The sequence below is a fragment of the Pelecanus crispus genome, chromosome 9 (genome assembly GCF_030463565.1).
Source record: "Pelecanus crispus isolate bPelCri1 chromosome 9, bPelCri1.pri, whole genome shotgun sequence".
Taxonomy (NCBI): domain Eukaryota; kingdom Metazoa; phylum Chordata; class Aves; order Pelecaniformes; family Pelecanidae; genus Pelecanus; species Pelecanus crispus.
The window spans coordinates 12,959,779-12,978,967 of NC_134651.1; the positions used below are offsets into that span (position 1 = coordinate 12,959,779).

A 19,189-nucleotide genomic window follows, 5' to 3' on the forward strand; every position below is an offset into this window, starting at 1 on the left:
GCTACTTCCAAGGCCATTTGTGCTGGACAGGAGCAGATTTAGAAAATTTCTAGTCTCCTTTCAATTGACCCAGTGAAGAAGAAAAGAGCCCCAGAGCATCACAAGTCTACCATTTGATTTCCCTACCAAGCCTGCTCAGCATCTTGCAGGATTGGCCCTCCTGCATCCTGCCTTTTAATTGCTGACTGATTGTAATATAGGATTTTATTTTCCCTATAATGACTCTTGGGCCCCCCAGATGTTCTCCTCAAGTGTGGTTGCGTCAGCACTAGAGACTGAATGACTGATACCAGCAATTTTTACAGCTTGAAAGAAGAGAAATGTGTGAAGGGGATTTAATTTAGCTCCAATATTGTGTCTTCATCTTCAAGACTCTACAAGAAAACGACACCAAAAGGTTATTTTACAACGAGAGGAGGGAGAATTAGCCTGAGAGAGGGAGAGATCACCAAGCTGGCTTTCTAATATCAGTTCATTACAGAGAACACGTTTACATAGCCACTTTGCTGCTGCTGTTAATTTAAACCTGGATGATTAAAAGCTGTAATTGCACCATTTTAAATAAATGTCTGCTATCTGGATTATTATATTTTTAATTAGTGTGGCTCTGTCAAATGTTTTTATCCCTCTGATTGATTTGTTTATACTGTATTTATTTATAATACATTGATCTCCCTGGCCCTGCTATCTCTTGAGCATGCAGTTTGGTCATGATTCCAGCAAATGGAAGAGGACCAAACCAGGAAAGTGCAAAAGGTACCAGGTCAGCTTTCCCTTATGAGCTCTTTGCAGCTTTCCTTCTTCGTCTCCCGACCCAGGTGCTCTTTTGCTCTTTGATCTTCCCCAGGGCTGTGAGGGAGGATGAACAGCCTGGAGGACTGACTGTCTTGGAGGCAAGATAGGGGAAAATTGAATAGTCATCCAGCAAACCTCAGGATGTGGTGCTGGCAGGAGCATCCCAGGACCCAAAGGTTTTGTCCTGTGTGTTAGGACCCATTCCTTAACCATTGCTTCACAGGCAGGAACCTGCTCCTCTGTCTCTGGGGGACTCTCTAAAAATGTAAAATTTCCCTGGCAGAAGGCGTGATTTCCTGGCAGGCTGGGTTACACGTGCTGGAAATAGCTCTTCCAGGGCACAAGACTCCACTGTCCAGATCTGAGTGCAAATCATATTTCTAAGCCTTGGTCTCTTTCTTAACGCCACCCAAATGTGACTGTCGGGTAAAATCCAGAATAAGGACCTAGACCCTTGCTGGACCATGATACCCCATTGCATGCTGTTCTCTGCCAGAGGCAAGGAGGTGCAAGCAGGAATAACTTGTAGATCATCATCTTGATGTTCAGGGCACTTCTGATTGCTGTTTGGGGCTGTGCTGAGGGGCACATCTGAGAACACACTGAGAATATTCAAGAGGCTGCTTACTCCTGTAGGACTCCAGGGCATCTCTGCTGATGCACTTATCTCCTATCACATGTAGTATCTGCAGGACAGGGACTGTCACTTGCTCTGACTTTGTGCTGCACCCACTACGGGAGGTTTCTGACTGCTGACAAGGGCCCTGAGGCACTCACAATGTGATGCATCACAATGAATAGCCTGCCTGCTTGGCAAATAATGCAAGGCTTCCAAACACTTGACTTTCCCCCATTTTCTACAGTCTCCGGAACCCTTAAGGAATGCATCAGGCCTGCAGCATTATAGAGTAGGAGTCTGCCTGTGTCCCCTGGCTACAACATAGTGTGTGGCCTCAGCATATCAGCGCTGTCTGCTGGTTAATGCCTTTTCCTCTAGCAGCCTGCCAGATGCAGCACTGCAGCTGCAGCATGGGTCAGCAGGGCAGCCTGGTGATAGCACATTGCCAGAAAGGCTTTTGTGAGGGGAACACTATTACTGGGCAAGTTCCAGTGTGGATTGAGTGACAGGGCAGTAGGTGGACAGCCCTCCCAGGTAACTGTCTGGAATGATGTTTGTGCATCTGTATAGAGCATTTCCAGGACTTGGTGGAGAGGAAGCTATAAAAGGGGCTGCTCATGGGGCACTGGCTACCAGCAGAATGGGAGCACAGCATTGAAGGAAACCTGCTGGAACAGCACGCCCAGTCGCCTGACCTCACAGCTCAACATGGATATGAATTTACTTTTGGAAGGTCACATGAAGGGCACCCAATTGTGTTGCATGTAAGCTACACAGCTCCACTCCACCCTCAAAGCTTATGTCCTTTGGCATAAAAAGAGAGGGCATCCCAAGGACAGAGCAGGAAGGAATCAAAGAATAGAAACTGTGGAGGCTTCAGCCATGTTCTCATTGTGAATCCTCCAGCTACCCAGCCACAAAATAAGGCAGAAATGAGATATGGACGTAGTACCAGAGAATGATTTCATGGGTACTGGAGCAGCCCCTGGGCAGGTACAGCACTGGATGAGTGGGGTAGGTGAGGGGGTGGCCATGACTTTGTAGCAACATTAGAGAGAATTATAGTCTGCAGCAAACAAGTCATTTTGGCCGTTTGGAAAGGGTAATTACACTTTGAGATCTCTGGGGTGTATTTTTCTTGTTGGCCAGTAATCACACTGTATATTCCTTTTTTCTTATTTTAATTAAAAATATTGGTTTGCCATGTTCACCAAGTGGCTAGCTCATTCTGCCTGAGTACAAACACTTAATAGCATTTTGTAATTGGCTGAATTGTCTATTAGTAAATAAGCCTTGCAATTCAGTGAGCATCCTTGAAGTGCTTACTGTTATACCTGACACAAAGCTGAGGACTCCTACCTTCAGGAACTTACAGGCAAGAGGGCGGTGAAAGATGAATCAAGGTGGTTTTACATGAGAATATCAGCGTGCTCCTTGGGAAACATGGAAGGGATGGGCTGGGATAAGGCACTGGCATTCTGCAGTTGTCCATAGCAACTCTGCTCTCTTGAACTCTTTCAGTTTGACAAGTGGAACTGGGTTTGAAAGTCTACGTCTTATTGATTTACCTAAGAGAAAACAGAAACTTGTACAAATCGCTATTCTTAACGAATTTCCTATTGCAACCTTTGCCTTTGGTAGGCTTATTGTGCAACTGGTGGTCGTTGTACAGAAAGGCAGAGATGCTGTTTGAAAGCCCCAATCTCTTCAGGCAGCTCCCAGCTGGGAACCAGGGCACTGTTGGTCTGATACTTTACTGAACATGAATGTTTTGACTGCTAGAAAATCTCATGTCAGAAGGACCCCCATGGAGGTTTTCTGGGCAAGGTCAGCACCCTGACTGGTTCTCTGCCCTGTGCCCTGGCTATATTTGTATACTCTGGGTTCAGTTTTGCCCCAAGACATTGATCTCCCCCACATTATTTTTTTTTAACACTAAGAAGTTGTGCTGTGACACAGAAACATGAAGACTTTGAGCTCTGGAAACAAGCTAACCCTGTAGCTGTTCCCTGCAGTGCACAGGGAACTTGGGACACCCTCTTCCCTTTGCCTGGGTTGCTCATCTCCTGGTCTTAACACCTATCTCCTCTTTGGCTTTGGAAAGAGTAGCAATTCACTCTTCTTTCTATTTACCTGCACCCCTTGGGGAAGGGATCAGCCTCCACATGCTCACCCAAGTTGCGCAGCCTGAGCTGGAGTGACACCTCCCTAGGTACGCACATGCTTTTAATGCTCCCCAGCTGAGTACCTGTGCCCCAGCGCTGCCTGGACCAGTCTTTGCTCTTCTGAACAACAGCAACAGAGACAGCAACCAGAAACAGGGACCAGCTCCTGGGGGCTGCAGCCCTGGGGTGCCAGTGCACAGGTAACTCACACGGTCTTCATGCTGGAATCTTTTCTTTATTGGTTTGTTGTTCACACCATCTGCTCTCAAGGCTGTGTTGCTGCTGCAGGTGAACGGCAGGTTTTCCAGGTGACAGGATGGCATCACATCCTTCCCCTTTATGGTCCCTCCTGGGATCCCCGTTGATCTAAGGGGAGATGCTTCCACCTCAGGGTACATCCCCAAGGCAGGAGGAGGAAGATGATCACTGGTGTCCTGTTCTGTCTGGATGATGGCCAGGCTTTGCTTCACATAGCTCTGCAAGAAGAGGGAGAGGTTTTCTAGGAAAGACTCCAACTTTCCCTCAGGCCATTTTTTCCTACATTCATATAATTCCTCTAGACCCTTCCTCAAACTCTCCTTTGAGCAATTTTTCTGGACGATGCTTTCTAAAACACCACCTGCTTTGTCCTTTGCAACCCTGCGAGCTGCCCAGGGGACCTCCTCCCCTGCTCCTACAGCTGTTTCGTTTGCCCCCTGATTGGCAGTAGGACTGACTGTCTTTTGGAGGTAAGCCTCCACCTCGGAGCCTGCTGCATCCTCAATCAGGGTGAGGTGGTCCGGGATCTTCACTCCTTTCAGCTTGCACAAATTGTGCAGCAGAGTTTTCAGGGTCCACAGCAGGTGTTTGTGTGCTGCCTCAGTTTTTCCTTTGAGAGAACCTTCATGAGCATGTGGGCATCCAGCAGGATTTCATCCAGGTTGATGGTGCTGATGGTGCCTGGGAGAAGCCATGCAGCCCTCCACAAGCACTTGGCCAGCAGGTCAGGCTGCCTTGGAGCAGCTTCAGCAAGGCACAAAAAATCCTCATCTGGTCAGATTTTTCCAACACCCTCTTCATGAGGACATTAATAGACTGTATGAGCTTCTGATCTTCCCCTGGATCTCCGTCCAGGAAGGCTAGCATTAAGGTAAAGAGATTGTTCATTACATCCTTAAGCATTTCCACTGAGGCCTCCTGAGCCAGTTTCTTCTCCTGGAAGACACAGTTACAAGCCTGGATGACACAGTTACATTGCAGAATGATTTGTTCCTTCCCCCATTTCTTATCTGCTTCCTTTTGGTGGTTGATAAACTTGAGTGATTGAAAGCTCGCTACAAGGAACTCATTAATGTGCCCAGACATGTCTTCTACATTGTTCTGTCTCAGGATCCTCTCAGTTTCTTTCATCACCTGGATGCTGGTGTCAGTATCACCACTGCTAATGCAACAAATAAGGGAAGTAATGGTGGAGGTGATGTTATGACATGTGTCATCAGTATCTGAGGAGATAGGCAGGGTTTGGGATTCAGGGATTGTTTCTAACTGAATTATATCCTTCACTCTAAAGAGATTATATTTTCTGGAGACCAGCCTGCTCGCTTGCTCACCTACATGTGGAGGTAGTGTCTGGGGAGCCACATCTACCATACTGAAATTTCCTCCTTGAGAGCAGGTGGGCTCTAGTTTTGAGGGTGCATCTCCTGCGTGCTGACAGGTGACTTCAGATCTCATGTTTGAATCATGCTGACATTACTCACTGAAATGCTCTGCTGAAGAAACTCTTGACCTGCCAGGTTCCTCTTTTGCAATTTGTCCCAGCATCCTCATGTGTTCTTCAGGAAGATCCCCATCCATTTTGAACAGGGCTTCCCCATGAGTTTTGCAAGCTACGACCATAATGTTTAGAGCAGCACTATGACAGCACTGTCTTTGTCTCCAAGGAAGGCAGCTATCCTCTTCAAGGCTTTGCTAGGGCTCGGCTCACATACATCCAGGCTGTATGTTTCAAGGAGATAACCCATCTCCACCAGGCAGCCTTCCTGCTGCTTAGTGTTATTGGACTTAATGCCTTCCATGAGGAAGCCAAACACCTTCTTAGCTGGATACACCAGGCACATCCTCTTCAGGACAGCACACATGAATTTAAGAACAAGAATTAAGACGGCTCCCCCATCTACAAGACCAGGTGTGGGAGGAAAGAAAAGGCCTCGTTGTCCATCATCTGGTACTTTTCTTGGATCAGCAAGGTTAGCAGCAGATTGAGGTGATCTAGGCTCTTGATAGGCACCCATGTGTTGGTGTCAACAGTCATGGGTTCAAATGTCAAACAACACATGAAGGACTTGGGCTCCCCCCTCATTGCTCTGTTCAGGGAAAGCAAGAGCAGCATGAGAGCTGCCGCCTTGGCTGCCGTGAATGCCTGGGCTGCGCAGATCAACGTATTGGAGTCGTTGGATGGGCAGGATATTTCAGAAGATCTAGGTGAAGAAATGCCTTTGCAGAAGCAAGAAGCTGGTGCAGTGGCTGGCTGAACAACTGCAACCCTCAAGTCATCTCCCTCGGACCTGCTTTGGTGTGTGTTCTGGAGAAGTCCCCTTTCTCGGCTAGCAAGGTTGTGGTGTGAATTTTCTTTTGCATCACCTGGAGCTTTGTTTCCTTTTGTCCTTGTGACAGCAGTCTCACCAGGGCTTGGCATGGTATCTTGCTTTTCTTCATCTCCCTGACAGTCTTCTGAAGGGTATCTATGCTGGAAATTCTCTCTTTCCAATTGTTGCTTTCCAAATGTCAAATGCTGTATGCAGGTTTCAGGGAGAACAGCTGCCACCTTTTCCCCACACTCTTCTGTGGTGAGCTCCCGTTTAAACATGTTACTTGAGCCCAATTTTCCTGTTTGCTGTTGGCCTCTGTCCTTCCAGGGATGGTGGGGTTTCCTTCCAAGGACCCTAAACCAGGAGCAAGACAATATTACAGGGTGTCCCTGCCACTAGACCATGCTGAGGGGATGGAGATGTTAGGGCAGCGGCTTCGGGCCCCTCCTGGCAGGGTGCATGGAGCCCATGGACAGCCCCGGAAAGCATCAGCCATTATGAGGTTGGTGCAACCCTGGCTGTGCTGGGGGTATAGCCCATGGGGAGCCACACCGGTGCGCTGGTGTCCCATTGCCACAAGCAGCTACTGCTCTTCCCACAGTGGGGTCTTAGACTCCAAGGTCCAGGACCACTTCTTGCAGCTGGGAGGAGAGGGCATCAGCACAGGTAACATCACCTCCAGTCCCCATTGCCTCCAGGGGCTGTTTATTCAAGCTGTGGAAGATGTAGTCTCCTGCAGCCTGGAGCTCTCATGTCTGGGAAACAGTGACTGCCACACATTGTGCCAAAGTGCCACTGCCACAGGCCATCTGGTCCCCTCAGCCTTTAACTGGGCATAGCCCTTCCTCCCTCTGCCCCTGCCATTGCTGCTTAGACTGCGAAGATTCAGAATAGCTGAGTGAATAAGGAGTTGTTTTGGATGCTGAACAACAACAAAAAATGCCGGGGGAAGAAGATTTGGATGGAAGCAATTTCATACAGGTTGCCATTAGAACAAACCCCACTGTGTTTAACCCTAGATAAAACAGTTCACTTACTTTCATGTTATTTAACTTTCTTCTAACCTGTTAAAAATTGGGAACTCTGACATGAGAAATGCCCTTTAGAAATGAAAAGCAGGCACTTAGTTTGGGGAAAAATCTTTGTCAGTGCAGCAGCACTGCCTGCATCCTCACACGGCTCTGGCCCCCAGAAGTGCTGCTCTGGGGAAAGCCTCTCTTCTCAGGACCCTTATCTCCAGCCTGCCTCTCTGCAGTGGGGCTGTGTCCAGAGCTTGGACAGCCCCGGCACAGAGGACACCCGTCCTGAGCTTCTGTTCTTACAGATATAGACCATAAACAGGACAATCTGTGCTCTTTGGCTCTCTCTGCTGGCTGCAGCGCACCCCATTCCTGGGCTAGTGCTCAGCGATGTCCCCCCACATTGCACCCTTTGGGGAACAGGCTGGCATAGTGAGCAGAGCAGCAGGGAAAGAAATATTGCGTTTGAGCCTCTGGGAAGAATCACAAACCCTGACGAGCACAAGAAGTAAAATAGGGAAGGAAAGAGGTGGCAGTGAAGTTTTACAAAAGAGCCTTGCGAATGTGACAGCCAATTTCCAGGGAGATCTTTTTTTCTTCCTTAAACATCAGCCCTGAGGAAAAGGAGAGATTTTTCTTGAAGGCAGAATACAAAGCTGTGTAAGGCAGCAAACACTCTACTTCGGGGGACAGCAGCACCGGACTTATTGCCTGGCCTGGAGGGATTCACCAACTTCTGCTCTGTGCCCAGGGGAATCTCCTAACAAGGGTTGAAGGATGAGCAAGGGAGGGCCCAGGAGCATCTCTTGGCTCACCTCCCGGGAGTGCTTTGCCAGGGCTGGAGACAAGGAGTGTTTCCTCCCTCCACACAGTGGAGCGCAGCAGGCTGCCGTCAGCAAGAGCCAGCTGCGTGGAGGGGGAGGCAGGCAGTGGAGAGCATCAGGAGGGATGCTCTGGCGTTGTGTGCCGGACCAAGTCCCTCTCTCTCTGGTCCAGCAGCCAACCCAGGTGATGAGCAAAGTGTGAATTTCAGTGCATCATTTTATGCTTTCTCAGGGAGTCTCTGTAGGAAATAATGGGCACCTTCATTAAGTTAATTTTGTTAATTGAATGACCAGGTGGGTTTCATTGTCAGATGATGTTGGAAATATTAGTTCATAGCACAAACTGGCATTTGTACCATACATATGAGAAAAAGTTAACTTAGTGATTTTTTTGTGACCTTGTTAATTTTCTTTGTGGTCTACAAGTTGTTTATGGGGTAAGTCTCCTAAGACGGGGATCCAGAAAGTCTTCTGAGGTACTCACAGCATCTGGCCAAACAGCTATTCTCGGAAATGCAGTTAGATGCTGACAAAAAGTAGCAAACCATTCCCTAATAAAACAAAGATAAAGGAGAAGAAAATGCTCAGTGTAAGTGAGTTTTATTGCATTATTCTGGTGAGAAGCTGTCAAAGAGTCAGAAGGTGTTCAGAGAGCAGAGAGTACAGTCTGTTCCTTTATCATAATAACTTTTATTGCCTAGGTATAGCTTTTCTCACCCTGGTCAATAAACATCCTGCTGCTTTGCTTTCAGAGAATTAGGACTCGGTTGCAGCAGCAAATACTTCTTTCCAAATGCCTGATGATGACCCATATGGGGGCTGAGGGTTGCTCCAGTGCTCCCCAGAGGTGCTGGGAGTTGGGCAGGATGAAAGGGAAGAAGATTCCTATGTTGAGAGCAGAGACCTGGGAATCTGAGATGCTCCCAGTGGTTGCCGTTCAGAGCGACAGTGTAATGATTGCTAGGAGCCACAGTGGCAGAGTAAATAGAAAGGCAGCGCAGAGCATCTTACAGGCTATTCTGGGTGAAGGGTAGTTGTGCCCATGGGTCCGGGCTTTTGGTCTTTTCTGCAGAGCCAAAAGGAGTTAGCTGGCGCCAGAGTGGACCCAGGCTATGAAATCTGGATCCCACAAGTGTTTCCTCTACACCACAGCTAGGATCGCTTCAAGCTACCTGTCACCAGCAAGCCTTATGGGCCAAGGAAGACTTGCCTTTACCAATTTGGGCTGCACATAAAAAAGATCCCAGCCTGCTTGCTACAATGAATGTACCCTCCCTGGCATCGTTAGCTGGAGAGTTTGCTGCTGGGGACGGCTAAGATCATCACTGACTTCCCGTTGCGGGAATGTGTGTTTCCCGGCCTTATACAACCTTTTCTGGTTTTCATTAAAAGTAACTCTTCAGACAGCAGTTTCAAGCCCTTTTATGTGGTTCCTCATGGATATTTCCCTGCACTGCCTCAGATGAATCACCAGGTTGAAGGTACCTGCTGGAATGGGGATTGCTCTAGGTCTGCCCGTGACACCAAGTGTAAGAGGGGACATGAATCAGCTGTGTGTGGATCATCAGAGCCCCTAACCTTCCCCAGGCCCATGCTGAGGCTGCTCCTCCATGGAGCCTCGGCTCTGAGCTGCAGACAACATTGCTTGAAAACCTCTCTCAAAAATTGCTCCCTCCATCAGCAGTTCTGGCCCGTGGGAGCTGACCATCCGTATGTGCTCATCCCAGATTCAGCCTTGCCCAGCAAGAGTCTTCCCAGCCCTGGACACTGTTCCATGGCTGTGTGGCCAGGGGTTAAATAGAGCCATTTAATCTCTTTACCCCATAATTCCCACCTATCAAAGAGAAGCAGTAAATCTTTCTTTGTCTTTCTAGCCTTTTTAGCTTAGCAGGGCAAGACTGTGTCTTGTGTTGTGTTTGTATGGCTCCCAGCACCTGGGATTGCTGGCGCTGCTGCAGTGCAATTACATGTGGTGATACTGTATTTAATGCCCTGGGAGCCATCTCCCCAAACTCCAGGAGTTCCTGAGTTGACATAAGGAGCAGGTTTGTCTTTCTGCCTCTGAACTGAGGACACTCGGATGTGCCTCCACCACTATATCTTCTTAAGTTTCACAGAAGGTGCCGTGACGTGATGCCAGCTGTATTGCTGAAACAGGTTGGTGTAGCATGTGAATCACTCTGTCTTTAATTCCTGCTTGTGCTTGAGGATCATCCGCATCCCTATTTGTGATGTGTTTCACTCCAGCAATTGGCAGGATTAAACTCCCTTCAGAAGCACTGGCTGAGCATAGTGACCAAGAGGAAAAACCTCAGGCAAGTAGAGGTCTATTTATATCCCATGAAAGATGGACTTGGTGCATAAGAATATTCAAGCCCCTGGCACCTCCACCCCCTTTCTGTTCCTGTAGCTGCTGTCTTGAGGCGGTCTCAGCACTGAAGAATTAGCTGCTTTTTGAAAGCTAAGTGGAACCTCAGTCAAGACAGGAGCGAGCAGCCAGGGATGGGGAGGTCTCTGCTTTACTGAATCCTCTAAAATCTGCTCCCTTGACCATGCACAGCAGAAAAGGAATCAGACGTGAGCTAGGGCTGTTGCTGTCTCCTCAGAGAGTCTGTCTCCACACTTTCAAACGGGGTCCTATTCTCACCCTGTCTGCTTTTAAGACTGAGAAATGATCTACATTACCTGCACTTCTCAAATGTCTTTTTGGAGGCTTCCCCCACAACAACGCTAGCCCTACCCCTCTCCCAGGGTGTAATGATTGCTAGGAGCCACAGCACCATCCTGCACCCTCCCCAGCTGCACCTGCCACAGAAATCCAGTGGGTGAAAAAGGGTGTCCTGCAGCACAGGCAGCAGCCACGGGTGCCCTGCTCCAGGGAGGGAGGGCAGCATCCAGTCCTGCCTCTGGGCTCGGAGGGGCCGATACCAGCAGCTCCGCTCCCCATGCGCATCCCCTGCTGCCCTTGCCTGCTGCCGGTCGGCTGCGGAGCAGCCCAGTCGAGCCCTGCAGTGAGTGAGCGTGGCAGGGCTGGGATTTTCACATTGGCACTGCTATAGTTCCTAATGACAAGGGATTCACCTTCCCCCAACTCGAATCTAACAAACCCCTGCCCGCAGGGAAAGGAGGTGCAGACCAAGAATAAAGGCAATGGCCCATGAGCCATCAAGAATGATGCCCCACAGAAAGCTATGCTCAGCACCGACCAGAGGCGACTTAACACGTCCTCAGCTGGGGAATCCACCCCCACTGGGGTCGTGCTCAGCCCTCCACTCATGAACATCTCCAAGATCCCCTGTTTTTCACCTTTCGTTCATATATGATGGCTATAAAAAATTTGTTTTCTTTAGTCCTGAATGATGAATTTCTCATCAAAGTGATGCCTGGCCCTCACGCAGGATGCATGCTCTACAGCTCCAACTCACCCCCGATTGCATGTCACAAACCAGCACGGCTGGAAAGGAAAGAGACTCTGCAGAAGCACAAATTTGTCTTCCGTTGAGAGCAGCATGTCTTTTTCCCAATGCTATCTCCTGCCCTACTGAACCTTTTAATATTGCCTTTAATGATGATGTGGTGGCTAAAAAACCTGCTGTAACCAGTTTATTAGATGGAGAGGGGCTGACAGCATGGGATTAACATCCCAGCTTTACAGGGGTGCAAACCTCCCTCTGTGCGGCAGAACAAAGGAAAACTTTCCAAAGGAATCCCAGAAGCAGTGTTTGTCGGGGATGTTGCAAGGAGTAAAATATGGCAGGTAAGAAAACCTTTTAGGGTTTGTGGCTGAGGAGGGAATGAGTTATGTGTGGGGTAAACCTGTACTGTGAACAACTTTTATGATCCCCATCGCTTGGAATACACAGCTGTGATTTATAGTGATGTCTTTGGTGATTGGTGTAAATCCTCTAGACTGACTGAAGTGCCGGTGCTGTGGATTTGATGCAGCCACAATTGCAGGGATTTGATATCTAAAATACCGCTGTGTCTCTAGGTCCCTTAGAAAGACCACAGCAAAAAAATTCACTTTAAGAGATACTGTGTGCGTGTGCATATGTGTGCATGTGGATGCTGTTTGCTGTTGCTGCCCTGAGACGGGCAGCATTTTGAGGACAAGCAGTCTGAGAGAGGTGACTTAGGTTTTCTCATTGACCACCAAATCTCAGCATCACCTTTTGGAACATAAACTTTATTGCAACAAAGAATTAAAAATAGTACATCTGAAAGAGTTGCAGAGTGCATGTCATTAAAGAACTAGTCAGAAATCACAACTCAAGCAAATCGTGTACAATTGGAACAGAAAGTTTTATTAAAACAACTGGAAATCAAACTCAAATTTTCCTTGTTTGTTTAATTTCACCATAACCGTGGATTGTGTATTTACAGTCTTCGCCTCTTGTGGTGAAGGTTCTGCTCAGGGCGGGGGGCTAGGAAGAAGGCAGGGATGGATGGGGAGGAGAGGTGGGTTTCAAAAGCTAACAGGATGTGAAAGTTTTCCAGAAGAAGTTCTTGCAGCCCGCTTTGCGTTCCCGGGGTGCCAGAGCGGGGTTTGAGTTAGCCGAGCGCTCCAGCTCCAATCTCACTTCATCCTGCTCGGCCCCTCGGGACAAGTCCTCAGACTCCAGGGCTTCATTTTCTGTCTGACTTGGCTCTGAGAGCAGTTCTGCCAAAAAGTACTTGGCCAGTTCCTTGGGGGAGAAGAGAGAGAAAGATAGAGAGAGACCACAATTACTCTTTGGCTTTTGGGGGCTAACCACTGTCCCTCTAAGACACCTTTGTGCCCAGATTAGAGACATGCTCGACTCTGGAGGAGGAGGGGAGCCCCATCTTTCCAAAGAGCCCAGCTCCACAGCTGCTACGCAGCAGCTGCGCCTACGAAATAAAGCGGAGCAGAAGAGCGCTGACATCTACCTGGTGTGGGGAAGAGACTGCTTTCTGGGCCATGGCAGGGAATGAGCTTATCTGAGCACCACCCCACCTTCCCTTCCTACTGGTCCAGCACCTGGTGCTGGACTCGGCAAGGATGCCACGAGGATGCTGCTAAAGCGACATGGGAAAGGTCTTTAGGGGAGCTTGCAGGGGAAGCTGACTTGGGGAACCTTCTAACTGGGGGTTATTTTTCCTCTTGCCCCTCCAAGCTCTGGCTTGCACGGCTAAGGACATCCTCCTGCTGCACCTAGGCAGCCGCCTTGGTTCAGCGCCCCAGAGAAGCCCTGGAGAGCTTCACCAAGGGCTCTGCCCTCTGCCCTGGCAGCAGCTGCTCCTCATCCCCCGCCAGCACCCAGCTGGGCTGGGCTCGGGGGGTCTCCTCTTCCCACCCCCAGCTGCCCAGCCCGTCCCTGGCTCAGCCCCGGCAGGGAACCAGGGGATCTGCCGGGGAACCGGGGTCTGCAACAAGCAACTGGGTTCTGAAACGAGGCCATGGGTGGAGGTCTGGTGAGGAACTGGAGGTCTGCACTGAGGGTACTGGGGTGCCCAGTGGGGAACTGGAAGGGTCTGCAGCAGGGAAGCCGGGGGTCTGCAATGGGGATGCCAGGGGCTCTGGCGGGGAAAGGGAGGGTCTGCAGCGGAGAACTGGGGGGGGTCTCCAGAGGAGAAGCGGGGGTCTGCAGCGGAGAAGCAGCGCTGGGGGGTCGGGGTGCCCAGCGGGGTGCCCTAGGGGTGCTCGGGGCAGCCGCTCCGTCGCGGGGCTCTCACCTGCTTCCCGGCGGCGGCAGCCAGCGACTTCTGCAGGAACTGCCGGAGCCGGGGGTCCGAGGGGGCGGCCGAGACGGTGCCGAGGGCCAGGGCGATGGAGAGCAGGGCCAGGGCGCACTGGAGGCGGCAAGACAGCATCTCGCCGGCGGGTCGGGCGCGGAGAGGCGGCGGCGGGGAGGCGCTGGCGGCTCCGCTGCGGCTCGGCTCCGGCGTTGGGGATCTCCTCGCCGCCCGCCGCCTTTATAAACCCTTCTCCTGACGTCAGGCGGGGGCGCCCCCCTCGCCCCACGCCGCCGGGGGTGGGTCCCTGCCCGGGGCCGGGGGGGCCGGGGCCGGGGATGCTCCGCTCTGCCTGGGGCTGGCCAAGCGTCCGCTGTGCCCCCCCCTCCCGATGAACCCCCCCGGCCCCCGGCTCGTTTTCTGCCCAAATCACCACCCCTCCGGAGCCCCCGACCCTGGTCGTCCGCTCCCTCGTCCCCAGCCACAAGCCCCCGGGAGCGGCGGTGGGGGGTCCCGGCTGTGCACCGCCCGCCCCGCGGGTCTGACCCCCACGCCGGACGGCGAAGCCCCCCAGCAGGCCCGGCGCCAAAGCCCCTCGCCCTAGCGCGGCATCGCGCCCCGTCGGTTAAGAAAGGGCTGCAGGGCCTGGGGAGGCGGAGAGGCTTCGCTTAAGGGCGGATTTGCCCTCGGCTCCAGCAGGGAGTGAGGGATGCTGAGCTGCCCCCGGGGGTCCTTCCTGCCTTCCATGGCCCCCGCGGAGCTCTCCGGCACCGGTCCTCGCCCAGACCCTCCCTCCGATCCCGGCCTGCTCCCTCGGCCGTCGGGGCAGCTCTGCTGGCAGCCAGCAGCCTGCCGGGAGAGTGTCCTGGCTCTGCGATAGCTCTACAGCTCGGGGAAGCAGTGACAAATCTGTGCCTCTGTCGGGGAGGGCAGGTCCCTGGCTGAGTCTGCAGGGACCCCTGTCCCTGTCCCGGGGTCATGGGACCTGCCGCCCCATCGGGGATGCACCTGTCCCACCGGCATGGTCGGTCTCCCCCACTCCTGCAGCCTGTCCCTGGGAGCTGGCTGATGCCCGCACTGGGCAAAGCTGCTGCAAGCCCCTATCACCCCGAAAGGACAGGCCTCTTCAGCTGTCTCCCAGCTAGCAGGTGCAGAGCAGGATGTGCAAGGAAGGGGCTTTGCTACCACCCAGAAAAGGGGCATCAAGGGATCTCTCCCGTCTCAATTTCCAGCTGAGGAAAGTCAAAGGCTTGTGGGAATGAGGACTCAAGTACTGCACAAAGGTTTCCAGAAATCTCCAAAAGGATGTTTCTTTTCATGTTGAATTAATGTGCCTCCCTCCCCGTGCCCCCCCCCCCGCCCTCCTTCAACCCTGGTGCTGCTGGCCGGGTTTGCTGAATCTGATCTGGGATCATGGAGCATGAACCAAGGCGTTCCTGCTCTGCTTTACAGTCCAGCAAGAGCAATTGGTGCTGGTTGCTGGTTCCAGACCAGGCAGACCTCTGGGCTGAACTGGGGCTGCCCTCCCTGGACAGGACCTCCCTTCCTTTGTGCAGACATCTGCAGCGACACATAGCCTTCATCTTCTGCATACTCCCCAAATCATGGTGCAAAATGAATGACACCCATGAGAGAAGAAGCCTTCATTTGTAGACCAGGAGACCCTGTGTGTTGGGTTGACTTGTGCTGCTTTTACAGCCAGCTTTTCTCCAGCTGCCTGACCTGAATGAGGCCAAGCCCTGCACTCCTGGGACCCTGTCTGTCTTCTAGGACTGGTGTAGGAATCAGCCCCTGCTCTGGTTCAGACACATTCCTTTGTTTCGGGCACAGGACACAGTCTTCTGCCAAGGCCAACAGCAGTGATTTGGACCCAGAAAGAGCAGACTGGCTCCAAGGGCCATGTTTCCCAGAGCTTCTCTCTCCACCATGTCCCTGTGCTAGCAGCTGGACTGACATCTCTCTCCTCCTGCAGTCAAAGAAGCAGAGCCAGTCCTGGGCATGGCAAATGGCCAAGGCAGCAGATGCCAGGGTATCAAACCTATCCTGGCCCTCTTGCCTGCCTTCAAGAGAGATTTCCTAGGGATGGTTTCTCCCAGCACCAGTAATTTCCCCAACTGTCCCAGCTGTGCCAGTAGCAGCAAGCTGGGCTCTCCCAGTTTACTTGCACTGGGACTGGACTGATTTTGTAGCCCCCAGGCTCTCATCCTTGGCACAGCACAACCCAGCTGTGCCATGCTGCAGTGCCAGCCTGGACCAGCTTTGCAAAGGGCACCAACTCCCCAGCAGCTCGTCCCATCTCCCAGGGCCCCGGGCAGAGCAGCCTGCTTGGGTTCCACATCAGGGAGGAGCAGAGATGGAAATGGGAGGCAGCACTGGGTTATTTCAGACTCCCCTCTGGCTACTGGAAGCTGTGTACCTAATGTCCCCTGCCACTTCACAGAGCAGGCAACTGTCCAGCCTGGCACGCTTTTGCCATTCAGCTTGTCACCCCAAAGGGAAGGGGACACTGAGAACCCCCATCACTCCTGAATGGGTAAGAATGGCTACCAGCTCCTTGGGCTGCCACAGCTATGGGCCTGCACTGATGTGCCACAGGGATCAATTCAGTGTCTGATTTCTCAGGCTATAGCAATGGGCTGGAGCACAGACTTGGACTGCTGCACGGGATGGAAAGCTCTGCTACATTTCGGCACCGTTAGGACCCATCTGTAAACCAGTATGGAGCTGGGAGCTGTAGGAGTTGGCACAGTGCAGGAACAACCTCCTTGTTGATTTCCCCATCCTTCTTGTTTTCTGCCAGCTTTGTGCAGGGCCAGCAGGACTCAGACACTTTTAAGGGGATTTTGCAGAGGTGCAGAGCTCAGTCTGAGATGGGTGGGCTCTGGGCGGGCCAGCAGGGCTGTTTTTAGGAAGCTGGTATGGTCATGCTCATATAAAATGGGGGAAAGCATCAGGTTTGAGCTCTTAAGGGATTTTGAGAGGCCATACTTGATGTCCTGCCCAAATCCAGACTGCTCAGCACCCCATTCTTCTCCAGCTACCTGCAGCACCTCCGTGTGCATAAGTTCAGCCCTACAAAAAACTTTCAGCCCAGGGCTGTTCCTTGCTGGCCCCTGTCCTCACCCACCCTTTGTTTTTCATTTTAACATCTATCCGCACCAACCCTGCCCTGCCAACCCTCCCTGGCCATCTGGCAGTGCAGGGCATCCTGCTGCAGAACAATGATGCCCAACAGGGCTTTGGGCTAGGAGCAATGTCACTGCAGTTGGAGAGATGTGCTCCCCGCAGTGTAGTCCCTGGCAATCACAGACCCTCAGTCACGTTGCAGATCCCTGGTTTTGATGGTCACTCTGGCTACTGTAGCTCTTCCAGCCACATGGGGACAAGATTTGGAAGACCAGGTTGGCTCTGACTCCACCTCTCTGTCCAGCACTGGAGCTGAGCAGCTGTGCCCCTGCTCCCCCCTCTGCCTCGGGGAGGCTGGAGGAATTACAGCGGTGTCCTCTAGCAACAGGAAAAATATTACTGCAGGGAAATGTCTTGGATTTGTCCCACTGAATTTCAGATGTTTACCTGAGGAAAGCAATGGTGTGCTCATTTTCTGCTCTCTGGTCCTGCACCCCATCAGAAGACGATTTGGATCCTGAGCCAGAGCAGCCTCAGGAAGGCTCTGATGTCCACCTTGGCTGGTTTTCTCTTCCCAGGATTCAGCTGAGGTTGTGAAGCTGGTGGAGGCAGGACCAGAGCCAGGGCTTTGGTGGGAAAGTTCCCCTAGAGACATCTCAGCCAGTTTAAAGAAGGAAAAATTGAGTTCCCACTAGGTCTGAGCCTTGTTGCTGGATAAAATGTTGAATGGACCAAAATTCCTGGTGCCCTCAGGTAGAATTTGTGACAATCGCTCTGATCTCCAGCTGGAAAGTTTTGATATTTCATTTCAAAGAAAGTCTAAAGGAAAAATACAATCTAAATGAAGATGGAAACATGCACTGTGATTCAGAAAACCATCTTGCGCTGTCCTGAAGGAACCAGCAATGAGGGAGTGGAGAAAGGAAGTCCATCTGCTCCGTACATCTTCAGACTGTCTCCTAGGTAAGGGCAGACCTCCAGACGTCCTTATGACTCTGGTGCAGGCATGGAGGGTTGAATTACATTGCAGATTGATTTACCAGTTCCCCCTCCCCCAGCTCCTCTATGGGATCACTGTGCTCTGAATTTTTTTACGCTCATTCCCCAGCCAGATAAATCCATCATCAGCTCGGCTGTGGCGAAGGTGATTCTGTTCCTTTCTTTCTGCCGCAGCGCTGCGGGGCATGTGGCTTTGCAGACGATTGAATTGCATTGAATTCCTGTGACTGCTTCCTTATCCCCACGTTTCCAGCTTGCTCCACAGATCCAAAGCAGTCCAGCAGTGCCCGGGACTGTGTGCACAGGCTGCACGCTCAGCTCCGCACCGGCGAAGCGTGCCCTCTGCTGTCACCGCAGCCGCAAGACCAGCTCTCATCACACCTTGCCTCCCTGGCTATCACCTACAAAATGCTCTCCAGACTTTCTTAGCTCTGCTTTCATGAGCAGGACAGTTTTGCCATGTTTGACTACCTTGCCAGCAGGGAAAACCACTTTTTCTTATATTCTAGCACTCAACTTGGTAGGGCCAAGCTGTGATCTGGGAGCCGGGGCTGTGAAATTCCTCATCCTGGCTCTGGACATGCATCCCGCGCTGCGGGGTAGTGAGGAAGCTGCCACAGCCCCACAGCTCTTGCAGCCTGCCAAAAACCTAATGGAGCAGCTTCCTTGTGGAGGGCTGATGTACCCCAGGAGATACAGATGAACAGAGGAAGAGCAGTCAGTCATGCCTGAATGATAATGAGAAACAAGAGCTCAACAAGGGAGAGAAGCTCCCACCGACTGGTACCATGTGTCCCTGGGACGGGCCATGCGGAGAGCAGCGGTGTTGGGGTCATACATGGACTTGCAACAGCCCTGAGAGGTTTCTGGGTAAAATGCTGTTTCTATAGTAAAACTTGGGCACAAATCCAGAAGACTCAGACTCTCCATTAATTACAGCCCTCTGGCATTTCTCCTCCAGGTAGCAAAGTGAGATGGGAGCCAGGCTGTGGAGGTTCACAGAGGAGGGATCCTGCTACCTCATTTTTCTGATGTCTCTGTCTAAGAGCCTGAGCTGTGTTCAGGATATCTGTTGCTGCTACCTGAGATTCATTCCTGGTCTCAGGCTCCTAGGATGTTGCCACGGCATTTGTAGGGTTGAAAGCAGCCCCCTTGAAGTCAGACAAGGGAAAGATCACACAAACATGTGCAGAAGCAAAGGTGAACAGGATGAGCTAAGAGCAGTACCAGGGTATTTACCTGTACCACTGTGGTGACTACTAGGAGCCATGGATGGGGCTGTGTTAGAGACTGTACAAACAGATGCTGGCCTGTACTGCAAGGAGTTGTCAGCGTAAGGCAAGAGATGATGGATACAGATGGGTGAGCACATGAAATT

At 51.6% G+C, this 19,189-nt stretch overlaps 1 protein-coding gene and 1 pseudogene across 1 annotated transcript; both read right to left on the reverse strand.

Annotated features, from left to right (window-relative positions):
- Positions 1 to 335: 335 nt before the first annotated feature.
- Positions 336 to 5,872, reverse strand: LOC104027041 (cytoskeleton-associated protein 5-like; annotated as a pseudogene).
- A 6,592-nt stretch (positions 5,873 to 12,464) lies between these two features.
- On the reverse strand, positions 12,465 to 13,824 carry SST (somatostatin). Its single transcript, XM_075717092.1, has 2 exons — positions 13,687 to 13,824; positions 12,465 to 12,677 (listed from the first exon to the last, which is right to left on the reverse strand). Exons 1-2 carry the CDS (start codon positions 13,822 to 13,824, stop codon positions 12,465 to 12,467), a joined length of 351 nt encoding a protein of 116 aa, XP_075573207.1.
- Positions 13,825 to 19,189: the final 5,365 nt, after the last annotated feature.